Source organism: Canis lupus, chromosome 18, assembly GCF_048164855.1.
Source record: "Canis lupus baileyi chromosome 18, mCanLup2.hap1, whole genome shotgun sequence".
Lineage (NCBI taxonomy): Eukaryota > Metazoa > Chordata > Mammalia > Carnivora > Canidae > Canis > Canis lupus.
Window position 1 is genome coordinate 12826914 of NC_132855.1, and position 26843 is coordinate 12853756.

At 44.5% G+C, this 26843-nt stretch overlaps 1 protein-coding gene and 1 long non-coding RNA gene across 8 annotated transcripts in view; one reads left to right on the forward strand and one right to left on the reverse strand.

The window, feature by feature from the left end:
* Positions 1-26843, forward strand: part of ELMO1 (engulfment and cell motility 1) — a 526171-nt gene that overhangs the window by 472328 nt on the left and 27000 nt on the right. For all 7 annotated transcript variants that reach the window (XM_072783482.1, XM_072783477.1, XM_072783480.1 and 4 more), the window contains 2 exons: positions 12005-12168; positions 20091-20203. In XM_072783482.1, coding sequence (XP_072639583.1) covers positions 12005-12168; positions 20091-20203 — 277 coding nt within the window. The remainder of the gene's footprint in view (positions 1-12004; positions 12169-20090; positions 20204-26843) is intronic.
* LOC140608675 (uncharacterized) lies at positions 18110-26382 on the reverse strand. The gene is made up of 3 exons (XR_012010655.1): positions 26255-26382; positions 25923-26044; positions 18110-18357 (listed from the first exon to the last, which is right to left on the reverse strand). It is a non-coding gene; the product is annotated as an uncharacterized lncRNA (long non-coding RNA).

Here is a 26843-nt window from a genome sequence, read left to right on the forward strand (position 1 = left end):
CCGCCTTCAGCCTAGGGCGTGATCCTGGAGTCCCAGGATCGAGTCCCACGTTGGGCTCCCTGCATGGAGCCTGCTTCTCCCTCTGCCTGGGTTCTACCTCTCTCTCTAAGAAATAAATCTTTAAAAATAAATAAATTAATTAAATAAATAAATAAATAAATAAATAAAAATAATAATAAAAAAAATAAAGGGATATCTGTGGATGTCATTTATCCATTAACAAGGACAATCGGGAGTTGCTCGTCATTTAGCACTGTGTATTTTGGCCCCATGATCATGTGTCTTAAAAAAGGAAAATCAAAAGTTCACTTCTCTGGTGAGGTTCCTCCTCTGCTTTTGGGGACCTCCCAGGACAGCCAGTCCCCCCCACCACTGCCACCACCACTCAGCCTTGACAGTCATAGTGCAAGAGAGCAATACCTCAGCAGTGACTACAGTTTGAGTTTCCCATTGGGAAGGTCATTCTTTGTAACTTCCGGAAGGTTTGCAAAAGATTTTGCTTTCAGCATCCGTGCTTGATAAAGTATGGCTAACTTTGGTGAACAAGCATTAAAAAACCAACAGTAGCATAATTATTTTAAAACTCTTAGCTGTTTCCCCCAACCCTACGGGAAGAAAGTTTCTCGACTTTTGTAAGCAAACCAGCCCCATTTGTTTCTGCCTCTTTCTCTGCACAAGGTCACGTGTTTTGACTGACTTGCTTGACATGTTGTTTTTTCAAAGCTGTAGATTAAATGTCACCCACTAATGTGATTTGCTCAGACTTTGCTGCCTGAGGCCGACTCCATCAGACACTGGAGAAAATAGCTTCCTGTTGTCAACCAGGATCTTCAATTAGCTGGCCAGCAAATCTGCCCTGATTACTGTATTAATTTGGCTCCCTATCTTCAGAGGAGAAAGGAAGTTTGGCCACACTGCTGTTTGCCTCTTAATTGCTGTCCCTTCAAGGGCAGGTGGCAGAGAGAAGGTCATGATCCCAAACTTCACCTTTGTTTCTCCTCTTTTGAACTGGCTTCCTGCGGATGCTAAAGAAAATGAGAAGTGTGTTGCGTCCATATCCATTGTTCTTCAACACACCCAGCACTAATTGATTTTCAGATGAATTGCCAGTTGAAAGCTTTATTATTTTTTTTTTTTTACTGGCCATAAAGATGCCTTAAGTCTTAAGTTAAATGCCTTCTCATGAGGCACAGGACAGCTGTTAGTGTTTCAGTCTCTGGAATGTGAAGTCACCCAGTTAGCACCTGCACGGGACTGTGGAGTTGGGCATTGTGTAACGGGTTATTTGGGGGACTGACGCCAAGGCCCTCAAAGCTCTCAGTTTGAATTAGGATCAGATTCTCAGGATGCTTGAAGCTGCACCAGCATCTCTCTTATCTCCTGCCATCCAATTCCTATCTTATTAGCAGCTAAAAACCAGAGGAAGTTCTCAAGCAAGGGAACAGTGCTGAGCAGCCGGCTCCCTTTCTAAGGGCTTCGGTGCCATCTGCTTTGCTCTCAGGGTACTTTTGAAGAGTCACCTTGCCTACCCTCTAATACGAGCTCTCCCTCAGGTTCCCCAAGCCCGTGTGGACACTGCCAGCTACAGGTTGCCTGCTCGGGTTGGCACACAGGCTGCTGCCCTGTGTCGGGGAACACTGATGCTGATTGATGCCCAAGGAATTGTGGGCTCACTGGGAAGACAGTGGCTGCCCTTGCTAAAGGGGGTCCCTCAGCAGCACTTGATCGAGGCAGGCAGATGCCCACAGCACCGTGGCTTTGGCTGCCTCCGTGATAAGCAGCCCAGGCCGCATGGTCTGTCTCCTGAGTAAAAGTGGCTCTTTGAAGCCTGCTCAGAGCCTGCATGGTCCCCTGACCATCTCTCTGACTGTCCAGGGGAGAGCACTCATCCTGTCCACATTGTAGCCAATACCTGAAGGCCACGCCTTGGGGCAACTAGAGGCAGTAACAAGCAGAGGTCTTGGGTCCTCTTCCGTAAGGTGCACTGGGAAGTTTGATGAGGGACCGGGGCATGTCCCTACTCTCTTCTCCCTGAAAGGGCAGCAGTCGTCACTCCTTCCTATCTCCTTATGCCTTCTCATTTAGACCAGTAGACCTCAAGCCCAGCTGCACATTGGCATCCCTGTGGGGCACTGTAAAACATGCCCAGTGCTCCAAAACCATTCCAGACCAAACAAATCAGAATCTTTAAAGGTATGCTTTAAATCTTATTGTAGACTGAGGGTTGAGAATTACTGATTCCTAAAGCTATTTCTTTCTCTTCATTACTTGATGAGTCCATCAGTCATAAGTTAAAATAGATATTTTCTCAGTAACTACTGAGTGATTGGATTGTGCAGACTCTGGATATGCCATAGTAAACAAAAGACACAGTTCATGACATTATGGGACAATCCTATGATGGGAGAATGGGAGCACCAACACCACCTTTGGGGGGAGGGCAGCACGGCAAGAGGAGGATTTTATGGACCTGAAGAATGAGCAGGTATTAGGAGAATTTTATTCACAGGTGGAAGGAAGAGCACAAATGAAGGCACCAGGGTGAAGTTCAAGGCACCAAAAGGATCTCAGTGGGGCTAGATCGTGGGGTGTGGGGGGGTGAAGCCAAAGAGGAGGCATCTGCTAGAACACAAGTTGGAAGGCAACCATGAGTGCCCATGTGGTCACCCAGAGAGCCTGGTCTTCATCTACAAGCAGTGCTGAACCATCATAGGTTTGAAGCAGGTGAATGATACGATGAGACTTGCATTTTGGAAACAATCCAGCTTCTGTGAGCAGGGGCTGGAAGGGGCAGAGGCTTTTGGGTAGATCAGGACAGGTAATGATGGGCCAGAGGCCCAGGGAGGGGCTGGTGAGAATGACACAAAGTAGACAAAAGGAACAGCTATTCAAGAAGAGAGTCGATTTCACAACACTCTTAAAAAGTATAATCCTTGGAGGAAAATTCCCAACTTCCAAGCACAGGTAGTTCTGTTATTTTGATCATTGCTGCATAGTTTTCCATCCCTCACCGAAGACTTAATGCAACTCAGAGTCTCATTTCGGTCACCAGTACAGGTATAGATATATGGCCGCCTAAAGAACAGGTCCCAACTGTCAGCAGTTTGCATTCCAGGCTCTAACTCGAGAAGAGTCAAACCAGTGGGAAGTTCTGGGCTGCAATGAACTGTGCTTCTCTCAGCTCTGGGGTATGGATCTTGGCCTTAGATGTGATGCACAACAAGCCTAGCAGGTGCTGGCTTCAGAAATACCATCTTAAGAAAAATTACAGTGACCTCACTGCCCACGTCGCACACAGCACTGGCCTTTGGCTCTGGATTAGGTCATCATCACCCCCTCCGACAGACACCCTAGTTGTTCAGAGCTCAGAGTGCTGTTAGAGACTCACTGAAGAAACAGACGCAGGGAGGGAGAAGTTAAGTAACCTGCTGATTCTTGTTATGACTGCCTGCCAAGATCAGGTCACGTCCACTGTGAAATGTAAAGGAGCTTTTCTGCATTTATTAATGAACAAAATGCTTCAAATTCTTCTGGTATAATTGAGGACGCATGATGAAATCAAGAGGGGCTGGGGGTTGCACACCAACTGGGCTGATCTGTGATTTCTGTCCACTTACATTAAGCCTGACCCCACGAGGCCCCTCACCAGAGGACTGCACTGGTCAGACCCCAGCAGGAGATGTGGCAGGAGGAAGCAAGGACAGGCCAAAATATCTTCAAAGCCTGGAAACCATTCGTGGCGGGGAGGGGGGGGCAGGGAGAAGGGGGGGTTGAAAACATTGTTTTTTAAAAACAAGAACTTTAAAATCTCGAAATCAGTTCTGTTCAGTGCAACTTAAATATAATCTTGACCTGCCTCACATGTGTTATAAACGCCCCATGTCATCACATGTGTCATTTGCATGCTGCAAAGGAGGATTCTTTTTTCTCTGGATAAGCTGTCTTTAGGACCGGGATTCACAGGAAACCTCATGATGGTGGGTATAATGTTTGGGCATCTCCTAATACAGACTAAAGATGAGCACCTCCACTTTATAGATAAGAAAACAGGTTCAGAGAAGCTGCGTGATTCACCTAGCTCAGCGGGTCGTGGAGCCAGACTTTAAATGAGCACTGCCTAACTCTAAAGCCGGTGTTTTTCCTCTCTGCCAGGCCTTGCCAGGTTACTGCCCATCGGCCAAATCTAGCTCACCACCTGTTTTTTGTAATCGGGTTGTATTGGAACAGAGCCACACTCATTTATTTACTTCTTGTCTGCAGCCACTTCCACGCTGCCAAAGCAGAGCTAAGTAGTTGCTGCATACATGATACGGTCCTTAACAGAAATTTGCCAACCTCTGCTCTATGCCCACACCCAGAATAAATACAGAAAACCTAAAAGCTGCTCCTTGGGTCCAGAAGCATTTTTATTTTTTTTTTCTCTCCCCTTACATGTAATACACTTGACACCATTCAGCAAAAACTCTCATTTGTGTGGACGAGCCTAGGCATTCCACTCCCCAGCTATGGCTAAACTACAAAGTGAAACCATTTTTAGTTTCCAGAAGGTGTCCTAATTTTAAAGACCTCTAGGGGACTTGGGGAGGGGGGCGGATCAACAGCCTGCATCTAGGTCATTTGCTGGTCATTGCTTACCAGCTGCCAGGTATGTCACCAGTTTTTACCCTAACTTCCAGTACTTTTTCTGGGCAAGGCCACTTCTCCTCACATCCTAAGTTTGGAGAGGAGCCCTTCAAAATGATCCCTGGCCTCTGGAAAGTCCTCCTGTCTGTATATGAGCACCCAGACACCTCTCCGGCATAATCCTTCCAATTTTTTGGTCCTTATTAGTCTTCAGTCATTTTTGTGTGTGTGTGTAAGGAACATTCTCAGGAAGAAAAATGGTCCAGTCCCGAAGCCCAGCAATGAAAGTTCTCCCACATGACTCATTTTTAAGCTGGATTGTGTTGACATCTGTCTTCCCCATGACAGCCTTTTCTCTTCATTATGAAGATAAATCCATTTAATGGGTTGCCACTGATTGGGTAGATGGACATTTTTATTAAGTGCTCACCCTTCCCCCCACTTTAGCGGCAATGCCCAGTAGTGGCTTTTCCAGAAACCCTTTGCTCAGCCCGCTGACCAGCCTTTTCCAGCTCAGCTTGGGAAGGAAAGCCCCAAAATGACCTCTCAGACCCTAAGACAGCACTTCAAAGCCACCGACTTTATTTTTTTAGGCTTTGTAAAAGTGCGCTTTGAAAACCACCTTAACAGTCTTATAATTCTCTTAAGGATGTATTTGTCTAGTTCTACAGATGAAAGGTGGGAACCTAAGCATCTTCGGCATTGAATATATCAACCATTATTAAAGTCTGGAAGATACTGTGTTAAGTAGTAGGGATCACAATACAAATAAGAAATAGTGCCTGCCCTCTACCAATTTACAGTCTAGGTTACTGTAATACCTAGAAAGGGGAAAAGTAACACCAATAACTGACATAACTGCTTTATTGTGATAGACAAGAACCACCATAGATACCATACTGAAGGCTGAGACATGGTGCTGGATGTTTGCTGAGACCAGTGCTCCTCACATTTGAGTGAGAGCTGGAATCACCCGGAGGGACTGTTGTAGGGTGTCACTCCTAGCGTTACTTACTAGTAGGTCTCAGGTGAGTCTGAGAAGTTGTATTTCTGACAAGTTCCCAGGTTGATAACTGATGTGGTCTGGGAATACTCTGTTGAGGTTATTTTTTTATAGGAGACATCTCTGACATAGGTCATTTCATTCTCAAAAGGGAAGGGAATATTACATCACATTTGTTGCGTGTCTAGTATGTTCCATTTAGTGTATCAGTACTTTGCAAGTAATATCTTATTTAGATTTCACAAAACCTCTGTGAATTCTGAACTATTACTTCCCCTTTATAGTGAGCAAATATCCACAGGGTACCAGAAAGGGTATGAGGCTTTATCTAATGAGCAATACCTCGATGGTTTTTAAATGATTAGTACTTCTGGTTTACAGATGATAAAACTGAGTCTCAGAAGGATTGAATATCTTGAGGAAGATCGCAGCCTGACTTTATAATTGTGTGTGATGGGCTGAGAAGCCATCCTGAAACAAGTAGCATCCGTTTGCTGAAAGCTGTGAATGGGGGCTCCCAAAGTATATTTTGTCTCATGCCTGAGCCATGCATCCCCTTCCTCCAGCTTTTGCTCTTGCTGGTCCCTCTACCTGGACTCTCTTCCCCTCTTCACCTCACAACTCCCATCTGTCCTTCAAGTTCTGACCAGTCTTGTCTCAGCCTTCCAGATTTCTCTGACATCCCTCCTTACCCTAACTGAGCAGGGAGAATGAGTCCTTTGTAATGTCTTCCTTTCCCCAGATGCCTCTCCAAGCAGAACCTCTCCAATTTTTGTGTGCGCCCCAACATGGTTTATAGTATGGAATTCCATCATACCACCAAAATCCCCTGGTGACTTATCAGTAATTACAGGGGAAAAATATCCAAAATTTTCATCATAGCCCACATACTGACCACTGTCTGGCCCAGCCTGACTTTCAGCCTTACCTCTTAGCCCCACCTCACTTTTCCAAATAAATGAAACCATCATACACTCGTCCCACCCAGGGCTATGCTCTTCTTTCTCCAAACCTTGGCTCATGCTGTTTCTTCCAACAATATGGCTCCTTCTCTGCCTCTCATCATATCCACATCTGGTCTTTTCTCCCAGCCAAAGTCCTGATGCTGTGCTGTCAGTGTGTCAGCACTTGAGAGGGGCTAAATATTTGGGGAATGAATGTCTCCCCCTTGCTTCCTTGATATTACGATGGTAATATCACTTCCTCCCTTGGAGGAGGTAAATATGTACATGTCTTATCCACTTGCCCAAACTAGGAGCTCATTTGATACAAAGCTTCAGGTATCTCACTTATGGTGCCTTGCACATGGTAGGTGCTTGAGAATGGATGAATAATGCTGGATGAGGATTGTGGTATGAAGGTGGAGTCAAGTTGGTGATTAGACTTGGAGCATATGGAGGCTCAAGGGATGTTGGAATAAAACACAGGAGCGCATTTCAATGAACAACAGGGAAACCAGGAGCATAGTTAGGGGCCAGGGGACCCCAGAACTTACATCTTTAACCCAATCTTCCAACAAGCCAAAAGGTTTTCTCCATTTGAAGTACATGTGTGTTATGGGACTCCCACTTTTTTTTGGAACTTGTGACATTATTATAGAGAACATGTGCTGGAAAAATTCCAGAAACACACCATAGGCACAGTTTGACCTTGAGAAAACACCAGTAAATGAATTTGGATTCTGAAAGCACATTTTATTTGATGTCTGTGGCAAAGCATCTTCTGTAATTAAGAAGTTTTAAGTCCATTGATTTGCTGATACCTCTGCAACACCATCTGTGGGTTTTCTAAACAATGAGAAAAGGTTTGATATTTTCCAAAGAAGACAGAGTCAAGCATGGTGGTTGTGAGTGTCTTGATTTGAAATGGTATATAGAGAGCATTGATAGCGACTGAACACCATTAATTGTAGCCCTTTTGAAAGCTACTTTGCAAAGAAATAGAGGAATATTTGATTTATATAACTATTTTGTCTTTGTAAAAAAAAAAAATCAATGACATCTTTCACTGGGGTCATTTTCTGTGGCACACACAGTGACCATAGACCTTCTCAGGGCCAGAGTCAAGCAAAACTGTGAAGTAAATCAGGCAAAGCCAGTCTTTGTCTCCACCAGCTTCCATTCTCTGCTGTATACCAACCACTTTCCTCCCTTTCCGTGGGGCCAGGTGCCCCCCTTGGCTTCTTCTTTCTTTTCTTATCAACCTACTCTTAAGAAATGGTTGATATTCACTTTTAAACTGAGGCATAAGTGATTGTTGGGAATTTAAAAGATTGTCCCACTTACGGGTTCTTACATCTAGCAAAAGATGAAAGCCTTAAGCTAGAGGAATTGTAACTCTTAACAGTGGATTTTAAACATAAGATATAAGTAGGAGCTGAAGAATTTCCTATACCACCGTAAGGGATTATCATCATTTCCATGAAAAGGTACAACCGTGAGCATATAAATAAAGATGATTTTTTTAAAGTTATATCCTATTGAAGTAGCTTCGTTGTTTCTATCCAGCTTTCCTTCTCTTACTTTTACCCAATCTGGGCAACCTCTATCCCATAAGCTGACACTCCTCTTTGACTTCATTGCATGTATTCCTTGAGATCTTAAGTTGCAAGTGATAAGAATTCTGTTCAAATGGGGACAAAAAACGTTCATCTAACAAAACCACCAAATGTCAGGATTGAATTGACATTATGGTTGAATGCAATTTAACCATTATTAACTGTCTCTCTCACACACAGAGACACACACAAACCCTTCTTCCAATAGATTTTATTTCAATAGAATCAGTGTCGGTATCTTCCACTCTCCCACATGTTAGGAGACAGTGTTATTACTTGTCAATTTTAGGGGAAAAGAGCATGCTTCAGCTCTGCTTCCAGTCAAGGCAGAGGTCTGGGGAAGGATACTGATTGGTCAGTTCAGGTCACATGCCCACTTATACTAGTGTAATCATTGTGTCTAATCCCATGTGGTCTGAGGACTGTCTCTGCGACAGCCCCTTAAGCAGCACATGAAGCGAGAGAATCCCTTGGCCCTCTTTCCTTGTCTATGAAATGAGGGAAGTGGAGATGCCTCTGAAACTTGCCCAGCTGTAACCTAATTCTATTTAAAAATTATTTCCTCATTTTTGGCATTCTAATCACTCTTAGTCTCTCTTACATGTCCTTCCTCCCACGTGAAGGTCAAATAAAATCGAGAGATAATAATTATCTCTTCAACTCAACTCTGAGTTTCTCTAAATGGGGAAAGAGGCCACTCCTGTGATGACCCTCTCATGAAACAGCAAAGTGTTATATAGTTCAGCCTTGACCAAATTTAACCACCGTTTATACCACATGATATAAGATGGTCACAATTTCAAAATTTGTCAAGCATCCCAAATTTAGCATTTTGCTTGAGTAAAAAAAAAAGAAAGAAACAAACAAATCAGGTAGAAGGTCAAGTGGAAATTTTCCTTTCTGCCCTTATGCTGGGAGCATGAAACGATGCTTATGTAACTGGTTCCAGTTCAGACATAGCCCAGGCTCAAAGGGGTTAATGACGGGGTCGGGCTCAGGTTACTCTTCTCTTCCCACAGCATTGAATACCCATTCTCCCTGCAAAAGCCATAGGATCTCTTCTCTGAAATGCCCCCCCCACCTGCCACCAAAGGCCACCAGTCCGTCTTGTCTATTATATCCACTCTTCTATTGTCATGATCATTGCCCATGTCCCATGTCTGACTACTCTTTTACTAGATCATTAGTTCACAGAAGGCAAGGGCCATATATTATTCACCTTTGAATTCCTAGTGCTTCACCCACTATAGACACATGGTAAGTACTCAGTGATGTTTGTTGTGTTGACTTCATAACGGATGCTTCTCAAGCAACTTTTTATTAATTGCTTCTATCAATATCATCTGGTGTATGGTAAGCTGGTGACCAATGGAGTTAGACTGAAGGACCCAATCATGGTCCTCGAAACACCCATGAATCAGAGGACAAGAGGACAGTTGCCTTTATGTCTTTATACCACTGCTGTCACCAGCAACGGCCCCTTCACAGGGCAGGCATGGCACACAGGTCCTCAGAGAACAATGGTGCCTATTGGATAAAGCAGATCTATGAGTACTTGATAGAGATCTACCTTCTCCCAAGTTTTCTTCCATAGTTTCCTGAGATTCCTGCCATTAGATTCATTTTTCATGAACTACCTCCCAGAAAGCCCTCCTGAAAATGCAAATGTCTTACCTGGTGGAGGGGATTCTTATTGTGAACTTGAGTTCCTACACGTCAGAAGCATATAAGGGAAAGTGAGGGTTGATATCGCTTCAAAACAGGTTTGTTTTTATTGCCATTACTTATGACTTGTCTTCCCTTCAGTTCAGACATTTTCAGTTGACTAAAGGAAAACATGGCTGATCTGGGGTCCTCGGAGCGTGGGGGCACTAAAAGCAATGGGTCAGCAGATGACTACAGAGCTTGAGGGCACCTGGCATCCCTGGGGAGGGGACTCATGGCCTTGGATTCACCTGTGGCCTCCAAGGCAGCTCCTAGCTTTTCCTGGAGGCCAGTGTAGTTTCACCACCAGGTGTTCTACCTCCCAATGTCCTGTAGACCCCTGCAGGTCAATGGACGGATCCTTAGGTGACAGGACAGCTATGAGAGAGACATATACTTGGCGAAAGAAACCTGAGTGGATTGCTTAGCAACCTGTACCATGGGAGACCGGCTGCACCACTAAACAGAGCTCAGCAAGTGCAAGGAGCCATCAGGTGTTTGGAGGACATTTCAGTCGCCTGATAGCTTCTAAGGTGGGGAGATTTTCCCATCACCTAGCACTCAGGCACACTTGGAAGTTCGGGTTTGCCACAGTCATTCCCATGCTGTAAAATTGGTACCTCTGTTACAGTAACACTTCATGAGAACGCATTTTGGTGTAGGACTAGTCCAGGAGCAATTACCAAGTACCTACCATGCATGGTTTGTTCAACCAACAACTGGTAAGAAGCCATAAGGAGTAGAGTGGGATCATAGTTGTAGTGATAAAGGGTAAGCAGCACCCCAAGGCTCTTCAACATTGAGTGCATGCTGTATCCACCACATGGAGCTACCTGGTGTCATAGAATTCAACTAGATACATATGGCCTTGGATAAGTCCTCAATCATTCAGTCTCAGCTTCTTTGTCTTAAAATAGTGATAATAACACCTATTCTACTTTATTGGAGGGAAGATTAAATGAGATGATGAATAAACATGTGTCTGGCACAGAACCTAGCTTATAATTGAGGTACATTTGTGATTTTTCTCTCATTTTTACTTTACTAAGCGACTCCAAGAAGGTGGCATGATTGGCAGTAGGGTAGAGTGTTCACATCCTCGGTTCAGATCCCAGCTGATCCACCAACCAACCAGCTGTATGATTTTGAACTAGTTACTTAATACTTCAGAGCCTCAGTTTCTTCATATGTAAATAGAATGATGACCACATCTAACTCCTAGACTTGAGTGGGTTAAGATCAGGAACACACATGAAGCTCCCACCACGGTATCTGGCACACAGTAGATACCTTGTCAGTGGTAACAATTGTTCTCCTCTGCAGTGGAGGATCAAAAAAAAGGAACAGAAAGATTGCTACACATCTCTCGGATGCCTTATGTATTTTCTGGTCTTTTCCTGCTTTACAAATTCTGATGAAGATGAAATCACATTAATAAAGGCAATGTTTAATTGCCTCCTTGTGGGCTGGCCCTGTCCTTTGGCAGCACATTACCATATTCTTTTTTCTCGAGACTTCCAACGGGATATGTCTGTTCTGTTTAATAGATCTCTTTTTTTAGTGCCTGGCTCAAGAAGGCAGCAGCACATGCACATTTCCAAATCCCTCATTTGTATGAACACTCAGGCCTTAACTATGTGGAGAAAGCATTCTCGGAGGGGCGAGTGTGGGTATCATTTCACGTTCATTTGAACCAACGCCAACCAGACTTCCACAGTTAATTGTGTCTCAGCGATTTTCTTCCGGAAAAAAATAGCAGCAATGCAGACTCCTAGCTTTTGCTTAGGCTTCTTTCGCTTTTGAAGTTTGCATCATTCCCAGTGTGACTTCAGCGATAGTCCTGTAATATGCTGAGCAAATGGAGCACTCCTCCCAGCCGGGCCCACTGCTCCCAATTCCAAATTAGTCGATCCATCTCCTTCCTTGTGGCTCCAGCCGCACAAGAGAAAGTGGAAGATGTACATTATGGCAGTTTGCTCTTTGAAGAGCACTCTCAAGGTTTGGAGAGAGTGCAAGTGAAGGGAAGCAGGGGTGTAGGGAGCCCTTAAGTCTGGAAGATCTTTCCAGATGGGCGAGGACAACCCCCAGGAAAATGATGGTCTTCCTTTCATCTACAGGTAATGCAGGTGGTGAAGGAGCAGGTTATGAGAGCTCTTACAACCAAGCCTAGCTCCCTGGACCAGTTCAAGTGCAAACTGCAGAACCTGAGCTACACTGAGATCCTGAAAATCCGTCAGTCTGAGAGGATGAACCAGGAAGATTTCCAGTCTCGCCCGATTTTGTAAGTAACCCCTGGGCTCTCTCTCCTTGGAGGCTCTGACCCACCATTTCTGGTCCAAACGCCTGTCACATGCACCCAAGTGGGCTGTGTTGTGACCTCTCTACAGAAGGCCAACCAAAGACACTCCAGAAGTGTTCAGTTCCCTACATCTCAGCAGCTCCCTGAGGAAGGCAGCCGAGGGGAAGGTGGTGACAGGTGCTGGCAGCAGGACTTAAACCAGGAAGCGGCCTGCTTACTGATGAGTCCTCTGAGAATTTGTAGCTGAAAAGTGAGAGCACCTTTTCTTATCTTGGGATAATTTTTTTCTTTTTTTTTTCTTTTTTTTTTTTTTTTTGCCCATGAAGCTATTTCTTGGCAGGTGCCTCTGAGTAGCAAGATGCCCTGCCCAGCCAGAGCAAGGCCCACTTAGCTCAGGCAGTGTGAACATTGAAATAGTGAGTGGGAAGAAGAAGAAGAAGAAGAGAGACATTCACTCCTCACTGCCTCATCCATTGGCTTTGCCTCACCCCAGAGCATCTTGCATCAGCCCCTGTGACTATGAGCCCTCAGGCCCAGGTAGAGAGCAGCAGAGCCCCCTGTTTATAGGACTTTGTAGCAGATGCCACTTGCAACAGTTGTCATCTCCATCTTTAGGGTGTTCTGAGCCTCCGACACGAAGACTGCTTGGTTTGCTTCATCTTTTCTTAGAACTGGCCTATTTATCTTCCCTTGTCTTTTTCTAAGAGCTAAGTCAGTTCTGTTACGCTTATAATTTGTAGAGAAAGAAACAGGAGAAAAGGTGGGGGTAAGGAAAGTGTGTGATATTTGTTCTCATTTTTCCCTCAGAAGACTGGACACAGCTTCCTCCGAACTTTCGTACGAAGCCAACTTACCACACAGGTGTCATTATGACATCAACCCCCTCTCTGTTTCTGATTCATTTTTCTTTCTGCCCCTCCTTCTGTTTTTTACTCTTATATATTTGAGATTTTTAATGCTTGGCAGTTTGCAAAGGAACCCTCCCACCCCCACCCCCCGCTGTTTCATTTCTTCACATCTGTGTGAATTAGGTAGATCTTATTTCCGTTCAAGGAGCGGGAATAGTCTGGAGAGGTGAGAAGCCAGGACTTGAACTCCAGCCCACTGATCCCTAAGCTCATGCTTTCTCCACCTCAGCAGAGCTCCTTTGCAAAGTGTAAGACTAAGATGAGGTTTATAGAAGTTCACAGGTCTGCAGCTACCTACTGTGTTTGCTTTCAGGTCCTAAGAAACACTGGTAGACTCTGTGGAGCAAAACTGTAGTGTTTAGTGGGAGTGGAGCTGGGCAGCAAGGGACAGAAATGCTTCCCGGGGTCTTCAGCTTGCATCAGGTGACACCTGAATCATACTTGCATTGAGCGCCAGCCAGCTCTGCGGCAGGTGCTGCTGGGACTTTGTATTGGTCCTCAACCAGAAGATACATCTTAAAATACCAAACAGAAAGCCCTCCAATAAATGCTTGACTCCTCATAGATGTGGTTTCTCACTTGCAGAGAGAGACAGTGAGTGGCACCTCGTCCCATCACAGGGCATACAGTACCGAAATGTTGGATTTCATAAGGTTTGTTTCAGCAGACGTGTAAACACAGGGAGGCTTTATTATGCTTTTGACAACAGTTCATAAAACCTAAAGGGAGACTCAAGGAACCACTGCAGTGAAGGCCAAGGGATCCCAAATTAACATTTGACCATGACTTTGTTCTAAGTAAGAATGTTAACTACATGTGAAATGTAAACCCTTTGCTCCTGTTGGGGCTTCATTTCTTTACTTCCTGAGACTCTGCCCAGGACATTCTGAAGTTTCCTCTTAATTATAAGAAGCTCTTATCTTTACGTTTATTATGTAAGGAGAAACAATGTAAATATAAAGGAAACCTTCTGTGTGTATGTCACTTTGGCATCATCATTCGGCCATGGGACTAAACGGCACTACAGCTCACTGGAGTTCTTGCCATCGTTGAGATAAAGTCATAAAGACTTGTCAGAAACTATTGCATTTAAGGGGGAGGCCATGGACCAGCCTGATCATTATCTTAGCCTTTGAAATGGGTAGGTGGGAGCCAAGCACCAGCTTCTTGTGCAGTGATATTTTGTCTATTAGAATGACCTACCGGACAGGAACTCATTGTGGGGTTGGATGAAGCCTAAATGGCTCATGGGACAAACCTGTGTCAACAGAAAGAAAGGGACAGGCTATGTATGATGGTTTACATTTGCTCATTCGTTCATTTAACAAATATGTATCGAGTGCTGTGGACAAGCAGAGACACTTGACTCCCCCCACACCACCACCACCACCCGCCCCACACTGTCCCAGGTTGTAAAACTAGGAGTGGAGGATGAGCACGGACTGTGCTTGGGTGAGGGGCTGTCATGAGAGCACACGGGAGACTCATCTCACCAAGCTCAGGGGTTAGGATGTTAGAAATGTAGAGCTGAAAAGCACCTTTAAGGTCATCTAGTTCAAGCTTTTCATTCTGCACACTGGGTCAATGACTTGGCTGGGGCTTGCCTGCTAGCACAGAAGCCTGCTGGCCGTGCCCTTACGAGCCTCTAGAGCCCCGTAGCGCTCTCCCTGTTGCCTGGCTCCCTCTGTGCCTGCCGCACACAGCACAATGGCAAACCTAAGTGCCGCAGAGATCTTTTGAGGTGCATGTCCCATTATTATAAAACATTATGTTTCCAGAGAAGAAAAATGCACACTCTGCGTGAGCAAATATTTAGGGGGACTATCCAGTGGGTTGAAGAAGCTCCATTGTATTTCTTAGCTCTTGACTGATTATTTTGGTGAGGACGTATTTGTTATTTTCCACTTAGCATGACTTTACAGGGAAGATAATTCCCTCCACACAATTAATCCAAGTTAATGGCTATTAAAGCTTGAATAGTCCAAAAACAGGTCATTTAACACTACATTGGGGGGAAGCAGAGATGCAAGTATAAATACCAATGAAGCATAGTAGCAAAAGGTAGGAAATCCACACCCAGGGAGCTAACAGATCTGGTATCAGACTCCAAGGGCACTATTTAGAAATGTGGCTGTTTAGACAACTTATCTAACCCATTCCAAGCCTGTTTTTCTGATGTCTAAAGAAGAAGATGATTAAACTATCCACATGGTTGTGCTGTTATGAAGATTCAAGATGCAGAGCCTGAAAAGCACCTAGCATATATTCTGGCACATAATATCCACTCAGAGAAATGGTCACTCTTATCATTAGCTGATAACCAGAACGGGACATGTTGTTTCACTGTCGGTATATAAATGGTAAAACTCACACTATGAACGTATTTGTATATGTCTCACCTTATCTCAGAAGGTACAGTGGGAGTATAGGTGAGAAAGAAAAAGTAAAAACAGAGCCAGAAATAAGGCTAACCGCCTACCTTGCATATCTGGCTTCAATCTAAAGATTGGGCACAAGCTTTGGTCAGGGATTTCACTTAGCCAGTGCTACTAGGATAGTCTGATCAGTCACGTAATTTTCAGTGTTCAGCGTACTTGACAAATGCTTATCAAATGCTTGCCACGTACCAGGTACTGTTCTGTGTGTTGATGATTCAGCAGTGAAGAGGAACACGCAATTCTCGCCCTGCATTGATTGTATTTTAGTGGGGAGAAACAGATAATAAGCATAGTAAACAAGATTAGAGCTTGTTAAAAAGCATAAGGACAATGGAAATATAAAGCAGGGTAATGGAAACAGAGAGCTTGCAGTCTTAATGGGGTCAGAGCAAATCCCTCTAGTTGAGATGGTAACATTTGAGTGATGTTGAAGGGACTAAGGGAGCAGGCTATGTGTATATTTAGGAAAAGGATATTCCAGCAGAGAGAGCCACCAGTGCAAAGGCCCTGAGATAGGAGTAGGTCTGGATGCTCAATAAGAAGGGCCACTGTGGCTAGAGAAATAGGCAAGGAGGAGAATGATAGGAGGTGAGTCCCAAAAAGTGGCTGGGAGTTGATTATGAGGGCCTTGTTGGGGAGCCACTAGAGGGTTTTGAGCAGAGGATTAATGTGCTCTGACTTGGGCTTCTAAATGATCCCTCTTGCCACTATATTGGGAATAGACTCTAGGGAGACGAGTTTGAAAGCAGGGAGATCAGTAAAGTTATTTCAATAATCCAAGCAAGAGATGATTCGAAGTGATTAAAGTCTCTGCAATAGATTTAGACAGATTTTGAAGATAAGAAGCAATGGTATTTCATGATTGATTGGATATGACAGAGAGAGGAGTCAAGGAGGAGCTCACGGTTTCTTTCGAGCTAAACAACCAAAGGAGAGAAAGAGTGGAGCAGGTGGAGACAGGGGGTCAGGAGTTCAGCTTTGGACATGTCAAGTTTGAGATGGCTGTGAGACATCCAAACAGGCAGTTGGATAGATGAATTTGGAGTTCAGCTGAAAGGTCCAGGTTGGAAATATAAATTTAGGAAGTTGTCAGCATAAAGTTGATATTTAAAGTCATGAATCTACAATATAAAGAACAGAAGAAGTACCAGGACTGAATTTGGAGACCCTCGGTGTCAAGACAGAGATCAGTTTCCATGAAACAGACACTGTCACTCAGCCCACCCAAAGTCATCAGAGAACCCTTTTAGATATCAGGGGTCGGCAAAGTATAGATAGCTCTTGGGTTAAATCCAGCTCACTACCTGTTTCTGTAAATGAAGTTTTATTGGAACACAGTCACACTCATGTGTTTGCATACTGTCGACTGCTTTCACTCTACTGTGGCAAAGCTGAGTAGTTGCAACAGACAGCATATGGGCCCCAGAGCCTGAAATATTTACTGTCTGGCCTTTACAGAAAATGTGTGCCAACCTCTGTTCTAGGCGAACACCCAAGTAGCAGCTCAGTAGGGCAGACCACAGGTCCAGAGAGACATCTCACTGATCCAGTGGTGCCGTCTGTGTTCTGTGTATGGTGCTGGCCTCACTGGGCCTGGACCTGGGGTTGTCTCCCAGAAACCATGCTGGACCTGGAGTTGCTCTTCACATACTCATTTACCCTACCCCCTTTAATCTTCCTTCTTTTATTTACTTACACTGCCTTTAGACAGAATTAGAAGAATATCTATGAAAACAAAGGCGGTAAACCCATAACCTTGGCCTCATTGACCCCAAGCTGAGAATTTCTATTCCCAACTGCTGCCCATGGTGTTATTGGCTGGATTACCCTGAGGTCAAATCTCATCCACAGACACACCGTGTAGGTGTGATATATATGTTTTCCTAAGATGAGTGAATTTTATAGCAAGTGGCTCCATTTGCATGGAAAGAAGAGGAAATCACTTAGAAACAAAAAGAAAAGTTGTCCTCTTTTTCTCATTGCCCAGTCATGTTTTGGAGGCCTTTGGGGGTTCACAACAAGGAACGCCTAACTCCTGCAGCAGCAGATTCACTCACTCTGGTAGTGTATCCCCGGGAGATGTTTCCCTAATAATGGAGGGTGTTATGATGCGCACATCTGGGTCTCACACTAAAATGTCATAAATCATCAACTAAAATGACTCGGAAGCACTTTCAATTATCTCCTCCTTTGGTCCTCTTCCCTGCATCTTTATCTCCATTTTAATAATTCAACTCCGGCCTACTAACACTATTATTTAAAGGTACATCTGAACCTGAGAGTCAGTGAAATTCCCAAGCCCCTTCTCCAGTTTCTCCATCCCTTGGTGCAGTGTCGTCCTCTCTGCCCCATCGCCTCGTCTTGGAAGTCAGGAGCAGTGATTCCATATGGCGTGTGTCTGCCCCAGCATTCCCCCCGCCGCCCCCCGCTTCTCCCATCCAGAGCAGGGCTCATCAAAGCTGCAGTCTACTAAGTCCATTTTAGAAAAGCCGAACACTGATAATAAATAGTTTTCATATTTGAAAGCCTGAGACGAGACCCTGGAGATCTGCACAGGAAAGCTCTACAAATGTACCAAGCTGTGTTATTAGGGCTCAATCTCCATATTATGGTTTATAGATGTTCAGTTGGAACAGTATCAAATGACAGGAGGTTTGAAGCCACTTGAGTTTAAAATATGTATTAGCAGAGTATTACCACACCCTGTTCGATGGCCAGGTCCTTTGATGTGACTTTTTAATTCTCTTTATCTCACGTGTAAATAGAAGCAGGTCGTAGGCAGATGACTGAGTTCCACTCCTAACCTCTGTGAGCTCTTTCCCCATCTGTAAGATAGAAATAATAATACCCACTTATTAATGACACTAATACCTATTCCCAGAACTTGGGGGGGGTTGAAAGAAAGTGAGAAGGGGATGTTCACTGAGCTAAAATCAGATAGTACTACTACCTGGCTCTCAGAGCAGACACTTAAAAGCATGAGTGCCTTCCCCCCCACCCCCTCTGTGAGCTGAACACCCTGTGTAGACAGTTTGCCTGCACTCCAGAGCAGGTCCAGAGTTAAAGCTGAAGCTGACAGATAGGTAGCCTTGACTACAGTGAAATAGGGGCAAATGGAGAGTTGGCCTGAGGAAAGGAAAGAATATTGTCAGGCAAATTCAGTGATAGCTCTTGTCCCTGCCCAGTGCTTATAAATCACTTGCACTCACACTGTCTCCTTTGGGAGTCACAGCAGTTTCATAGAAAAGATTCTTATCCTGATTTTACAGATGGGGAAACTGACACTTAGATGAGCTACATGAAATGCAAGTCATGGGCAGAGTCTAGATTGAAACCCAAGTCTTTCAAGTTCTATATCCTAATCACTACTTTAACACTGCTGACGGCTCTCCCTGTCCAGCTCAAATAGAACAACTCTAGCTTTATTTGATGATGATTAAAAAAAAAAAAAAAAAACTATGCTCCTGGGTGCCTGGATGGCACAGTCGTTTAAGCATCCAACTCTTGATTACAGCTCAGGTTGTGATCTCAAGTCCTGTGATGAAGCCCAGCATTGGGCTCCTTGTGGAGTCTACTTGTCCCTCTCTCTCTGCTCCCTACCTCTCTCTCCTCTTGCTCTCTCTCAAATAAATAAATAAAATATTTTTAAGAATTTTTTTTTAGGCAGGCGCTCAGCGGTTGAGCACCTGCCTTTGGCCCAGGGCATGATCCTGGGGTCCTGGGATCTAGTCCCACATCGGGCTTCCTGCAAGGAGCCTGCTTCTTCCTCTGCCTGTGTCTCTGCCTCTTTCTCTCATGAGAAAGAGTGTGTCTCATGAATAAACAAATAAAATCTTTAAAAAAATTTTTTTAAATCTCTGCTCTTAAAAAAAAAAAAAAAGAGAGAGATTTAGAAAACACTGTACTCTATCCTGATATCTTAACAGCATAGTGCATCTAAAACTAAGTTACTCTGTATTAGCCTGACTCAAGATGCAAATAATCCCTAATTTGTCCCATCATGATGCCAATCTCTATGGGCTGGGATCTGGGGTGATGTGTTGTTCCCATCTGTGAGTGATAGAATGGAAAGCAAACTGTGGTCCTGTGGTTTGCCCAGGACAGTGTTTGCTGTGGAATTAATGATTACATGCCTGCCCAATATTGCTGTTCGGGCAGATCACAAATGTAGTCGGGAGCTTACCTGCTGTAGGGAGGACATGTGACCAAAGGTTTACTGCCTTGGCAAAGCCAAGTGTGTTTCTGCGTGAGTTTTTATCTGTGGCTTTGTGAAACAAGGAAAGACATTTCTCAGGAGACTGGTCTAGCAAAACGTCACTGAACCGGCTGGTGCTTTTGTGAATATTCTGTAAATGTCAGAGAATCTATAGTGTTGTTTTAACAGATAACCCTGTCCACTAACTCTTAATAAATAATTCTCTAAAGCACCAAGTTGGAAGGTTTTGGGATGGTCGTGGACAGATGCAGCTTGCACTTCCTGCCCCATCTGCCCATGATGCCCTTTCAACCACGCACTGTTCTCAGGGCATGCTGTGCAATGTGTGTTTGTCCTTCACAGGGAACTAAAGGAGAAGATTCAACCAGAAATCCTGGAGTTGATCAAACAGCAACGCCTGAACCGCCTCGTGGAGGGGACCTGCTTTAGGAAACTCAACAGCCGGCGGAGGCAAGGTATTGTGCTTGGGGCCATCCCTGCCCTCGGCTAGGGTGAGCAGCGGCCCGCTCCACGGGGAATCACGGGGCATGGGTGCTGCTTTAAGGGCTGGCCATGCAGCATGGGACTTAGCATGAGAATAGCAGCCCAGGTAAATTCTGACTCCCCATGCATTCCTAGGGAGAATCAGAGAATTACCAGAAGACCCATGGAACTGAAGAGCCATGCTGAGCTATTTAGTGCCTTGAGCCTCCTAGTAGTTGTTCAAGAACAGCTAACATGTATTGAGAGCTTACCACATACTAGCTCTCATTTTACTTATTTTAACGCATTTCATCCTCCTGGTAACCCTGGGTAACCCTGTGATTACACCACTTCACAGATAAGGAAACCAAGACTGAGGAGTTAAGCAACTTGCCCAAAGTTGTGGAAGAGCAAGGATTCATACTCCAGCCACCCTATAGCCCTTCTTTTTATTTTTTTATGGCCTTACTTTTAATGACTCACTCTGCTGTTGTTTTGACAGATAACCCTGTCCACTAACTCTTAATAAATAATTCTCTAAAGCACCAACTTGGAAGGTATCGGGATGGTCGTGGACAGATGCAGCTTGCACACACAGGAAAGCTGGCACCCACTGTTGGGTTTGAACTTCCATCATGAATGGCCCTGATTCTCAAACCCCCATACTGATTCCCTTCTAGGTGAAATTACTTTATTTGGAGACATAAGTAACAGTGAACCAAGACAGGATAGGATCAATCAATGTTCATAGTCTTGCAAAAAGAAGTTCTGAATTGTCTCAAGTGAATTTTAATCCCAAAATATCATGCCAAAATGGGTGCCATTAGACTAGTTCCAATAGGTAGGGAGCACTTCCAGGTGTTTCTGAGTCAGGGAAGTGAAGCCCTTGGATGGCTTTCTTCTTCTCTTGACAGGCTGCTGATTACAAAGTCACAGTATTCACATCGTACTGTCCTCTAAACACACAGTCAGAAAATAAAACTGAAAAAGAAGATCTGGGGAGAGGTGAAGAACACACATTAGCAGTAGCAACTATACCAAGAACAAACACCAGTTACGGCCCAGGAGAAACTCGGGTAGATATTTTTGAAAGCCAGCGAGCAGATGCTCTGCTCAGACACAGAGCTCACCCACTAATGACAAACATCCTTCGTGTTCTTTATGCTGGGCCCATCCCCCTGGCCATTTGCCTTAATGGCTTTGTGCTGGATATTGAGTAAAATCAAAACTATTTCAAATATGATGGTTAAAAATCATATTAAGGAACTTCCGAAGGCAGGGCTTCCTTGAGAAATGAAAATGTAGGTTGTTCCCAGAGGATGGAAAGCTATAGCAGTGAGCTTCAGAAGGGGCCTCAGGGGAGCAGACAATGGGCAGAATAATAATCAGAGCTGAGTTACAGCTGGGGCCGAGAAAGGCTCTGGTTGGGAGAACAGCAGAAGAGAGAGCTCCCGTCCTTTCTCCCCGCAATCCTTGCATCGGATGTTGTCATCAGGGCAGATGCTGCTCCAGGAAGGTATTGGGGCATGGTGGTGAGGACAAGAGCCCCGGAGCCCGATGAAATGGGTGCAGTCCTGCCTCTGTGCCTGACCAGCTGTGTGACCACGGGCAGTTCCCCTATCTGAAATGAGGACAAAATGCCTGTGTCCTAAAGTTAGCGTGGGGAGGGAAGGTGATCACGACTGTAGCTCTTGGAAAGCAACAACGGAGGGAAGCTACTACTCTTCTGGGAGATTGTGTAGGAAAAGAGCAACGTGCTGGGAGTGAGTAGACTGGGTTCTAGGCTTCCCAACCCTAAGTAGCCAGCTGAGTGCCTTGCCTGTAGGCAGACATGTGACCTCTCAGGGCTACAATTTCCCACCTACTATAGTGGGAGAATAGGACTAGATGATCTATCTCTTTGCTCAGGTGGGCAGATAGTCAATTCTATCCCTGATCTCTTCATCACCTTTGGAAAAATCAATAGTCGGGACATATTGCTCCCATAAGATGATTTATAAAGTTTTTATTCACTTGGCCAAAGGACATAGAAGTAGGAGAAGGAGGGAGGAGATGGCACGGAGATACATTTCATCCAGTTACTCCACTGACGTCCAGTTAGAATCCTCCGGAACCTAATTCAGAGAGCTCAACTTCACCTTCCAGTCTACTTTGTCATGAGTCTTCCCTTTCTAGGCTGAAAGGGATAGATTCTACTAGAATAATCCTGTTCCTAGGTGTAATTATGACAGAGGTTTTTTTTTGGCTAAAGAAGTGTCAGCCAATTATCTGCAAATTTTTCCGGTTTTCTAAAAACAAATTACCTAATGAACAAAAAATTATTAGCACCTGGATTATACATTTATCAGTCAAGCTCCTTAGAGAGCCCGGCCATCCGTATTTAATATAAAATCATCCTTTTGGGTGCAGAAAGGAAGGCCTTTTGGTGTTTGGTGAATGGATTTAAGAGCTGGTGACCAGGTCTATGTGCTTAAAACTAGGGATTCAAAGCAGACAGTGCTGAAATTGGTTTCCTATCACCCCATCGAAACATTCCACTTAGATTCACACAGATTCATGAGGACACAATGTAAACTCATTTTAATCCCTTCGGAAGAGGTGTGCTCCCACAGGCGCTCCCAGAAGGGAACAGCCATGTGCCATCGCAGGTCAAAGAGCAAGCACACTGGGAAGGAATGGTGGCCACGCTCCATTTAAACTTATTCGACAGTGAGTCAAATAGTGATGAGTCAATTTAGGTATCAGCTTTACAGGGGATAATATGAAAGAGCTTTCTGTCCCAGAGCACTGGAAAGCAGAGGAACAGATAGAGTCCTTTATAACACCGCCTTTGGCTAGAAGACCCGAGTTAATACCTGCCCATCATCCGGACTGCCTCATCCACAGCTCTGCTGCTTGGTTAGACTGATGTAGAGATTCACAAATCTGGGTTTCTAGGAATTCTGACCACATTAGAACTTGGAGGCAGTAAGTCATGAGAGACCCATCAAGCAGCTTTCAAGGCCTTGCTTTCCCCGCTCACTAGCTGGGTAGCCTTGGGTAATGTTCTAGACCGCTGTCCATGGTCCTATTTCCTCATTTGTCAAATGACGTCAGTTCCTGCAGTTACAAACAGTTGTAAGTAAGGGTTAGATAATACCCTGCATTGATAGCACTCAGTAGAGTGCTTTGCACGTTGTCTAACATGCTTTAGTGATATCTAGCATTAATTTTAGCTTATAGATCCTCAGAATATAGGTTTTTAAACACAGGCAAGAGAGTGACAAAGGATTTCACAAACTAAACCTCACTCCATTCTGTTCTTACCCCAGAGTAAGATAGTTAGATAGTTTGCCCTGCTTCTGTGTCTCCTGGGCTTCTGCAGGACAGCATTCAGGTAAAATTCCAGAAGTTGTGTATGTTAGCCATTATTTGCATCATGAGAATCTGCAGGACCAGGAATTGCTATTTTCCTTACATTTCAGAGATTAGGGTCTTTCAGAATCCTTTGTGTTGAATAGCCTTGATAAAAGCACAGGGCTACACAGTGGAATGTCATTACAAGAAATGATAATATGAAACTTTTGCTTCTCGTTGAAAACGCTGTCCATTTTGTTGGCCAACATCCCTTCTCTAAGCATGAACTCGATAAACTTTTAATTAGGGACTCGGAAGTGAGCAAAACATATGCCCCTGAGGAACTGGCATGTTTCCATGCTGCTTCCAGGAGGGATATACCTTACTTTGGTCTTTCAGCTCACTAAGAAAACCTGGAGCCAAGTGGTATATTCAGGCATGGTAACCAAATGAACTCTTGTTAGGAGCAGGCTATTTCTTCCTCTATCCTTGATTGAAGTTTTTCACTCAATAATTAAACCTTATCATAACCCTTTTTTTATAAAAATTTTTTTAAAAAGCAAGGATAAATAAAAGTGGATTTTCAAAGGAAGAAAATCCAGTTGATTTTCAGGGACAGAGCACTTTCCAGTAGATCGAAATAAGAGATAATCCTTGTTCTTGGAAGGTGGAGGGAGCAGGAGTGGACAAGAGGGGTTGCCATTCATTGGAAGAACAGGAAGTTGTGAGCCACCTCTGTGCAGGGTGCAGAAATGGAGATTTTATATATGTTTTACTAATATGATAATTAACATTACTTAACAAAAGAACAGAATCCCTAAGGTTCTTGTAACTTGGCCACGGCCACTTAACTGATGTGTGAGGGCCAGGTGCGTATGACTCCAAAGTAGCACTTAGGCCAAACCATCTTTATTTCTTTTTTTTTTTTTTTAATTTTTTTATTTATTTATGATAGTCACACAGAGAGAGAGAGAGAGAGAGAGGCAGAGACACAGGCAGAGGGAGAAGCAGGCTCCATGCACCGGGAGCCCGACATGGGATTTGATCCTGGGTCTCCAGGATCGCGCCCTGGGCCAAAGGCAGGCGCTAAACCGCTGTGCCACCCAGGGTTCCCTGGCCAAACCATCTTTAAAAGGATTTGGGGCTCTGGAGTCCTCTTCTGTTGTGAAAGAAAGTAGCAGTCTGCAGGGAGCCATCTCTCATTCTGAAGACTGTCCAGTGAAATGAGGAAGATTTGGAAGGCAGGATGGGCCTCTGTCTCTACCTATATTCATTGTCTTCCTTTACTGGACCAGCAGAGGAATCTGGTATCTCATCACCCCTCAAAGAAGACATTTCCCTTTAAAACCATTGCTGGGGTCCCTTTTGTGTTTTATGACTTGAAAAGCTTCAAGCCTGAGCAGGAAAAAGACCTGCACACTCTAAAGATGTTGCACATTTTAGGTTAACCTAGGAAAGCTCTAAAATCCTGATGGAAGTGCCCTAAGATCTCACTTTAGTGAAAGTCACCTGCTTCCCAAACAGGACTCTCAGGGCCCCCTGGGCAGCACCTATCTGCCAACCAGGGGCTTTGTACCCAAGACAAAGATGTGCCCCTGAGTCCACAGCAGAGCTGATCAAGACTCCATTCCTGCTGTGCCCTGTGCCCCACTGACCCCCCCAGCATTTCCCACTCAACAACAGTAGCTGGTATTCCACTTGCCCAGCTCCCCTGCAGTCCTGCTGGCCAGCCCTAAATATGTCTCTAGCCTTGATGATGGAGACTAACCATTAGTTGTACTGTTGGATATAGTTACCTATGGCTCATTTAATTGAAATTAAATAAAACTTGAAACTTCTTTTCCTACTTATTGGATAAGTATCCACAGAGTATTTCTGTCATTTCAGAAAGTTCTCTATCACACAAAGCTGCAAGAATTACAGTTGTCAGTGGTTATTAGCTCCATAATGATCTATGCGACATTGGGAATAGCTTTAATCAGCCCTGGAGACCTTCTCACCAGGCTTGTGAGCTCTAAAACCGGCTTTCTTTTCTGATTCTTCACACACACACACACACACACACGCACACCCACACAAATGCACGCGTACAGAGATAGAACGAGAAAATGAAGCACAAAATTGTCTCCATTGTCAGTTTTTGAATTTGGAGAATGAAGAAATGGCTATTAGCATGCTAACACTCATAATTGGCTGGAAGACCTCTCTATTAACTCCTGTTTATTCTTTAAATGCTAGTAAACAATCTTTGATAATGTTCTCACTGCTTCCTACTAATTGCTTTTAGTGACACGATCCACTCATTCATTGCCCAGAGGGATTGAGGAACTAGTAACATCACGCTGGGTTTTGAAAAGAAATACACATTTTTCTTACCATAAAAGAAACTGCAAATCAAGCTGCTGCTGCTGGCTGACACTAAAATTGTCTCCTGCGATGAGCCGGCGTGTTGTGCTGCTCAGGGCTGGCAGTTCTGCTGTCCTTTACAGCAGCTCCACCTTGGAGACAGACATACACCAGTTATGATGCCTCTAAACCTCCCCAGAGCTAATGACTCCAGCCTTTATCCTGAGGAAGGCATTGGCATGATATCTACCCATTGGCTTATGAGCAAAACAGCCTCCCCAAGACTTTTCAGCCCCGTCTCTAATATTTTGCCATCCATCCAAGATTCCTGTTTGATGGGGAGGAACAAAGTAATCACTTACACCAATGACGTGCAGATCTTTTTTGCTCTCTCCCATTTTAGTAGTAGACTGAGAAAAAGGAACTCCTTAGGAAGGAGAGGAGTCAGCCAGAGGCAGGAGGAAAACCAGAGGAGTGTGGTGTCATAAAAGTCAAGAGAACCTAAGCCTCTGGAAGGAGGAAATTCCATCAGCTGTGCACCTGATATTGTCATGGCAGGGTTCTGGGGAGCCTTTTGTGTTCCCTTTCAGCTAATGGCCATCGCAACTTTGCAAAGACGATGCTTGCTTTGCCTCCAGGAACCCTGATAACTGGCCACTGTTCTCTGTTAGCTTCTGAGTTGGAGAATATGTTGCACAAGAGACCTTCCCTATTCCCATTTTTCCCTGTGGTACAGTCAGAGTTGCTGAGTCCCTAAGCCTACTTCCCAAACCTAGGAAACGGGTGTTTCCACCATGTTTCTCTCAGTTGCCACCAAGAACCTGGGGAACTCTTTGTCCTTCAACTTCTTGGCTTTTGTCTCTCACATCTGTCTGCCTTTCATACTGATGACTTTTTGCTGTACCCAGTAGACTGCCATGCGCCTGCCTCGTAGGCACTCTGCAAATATTC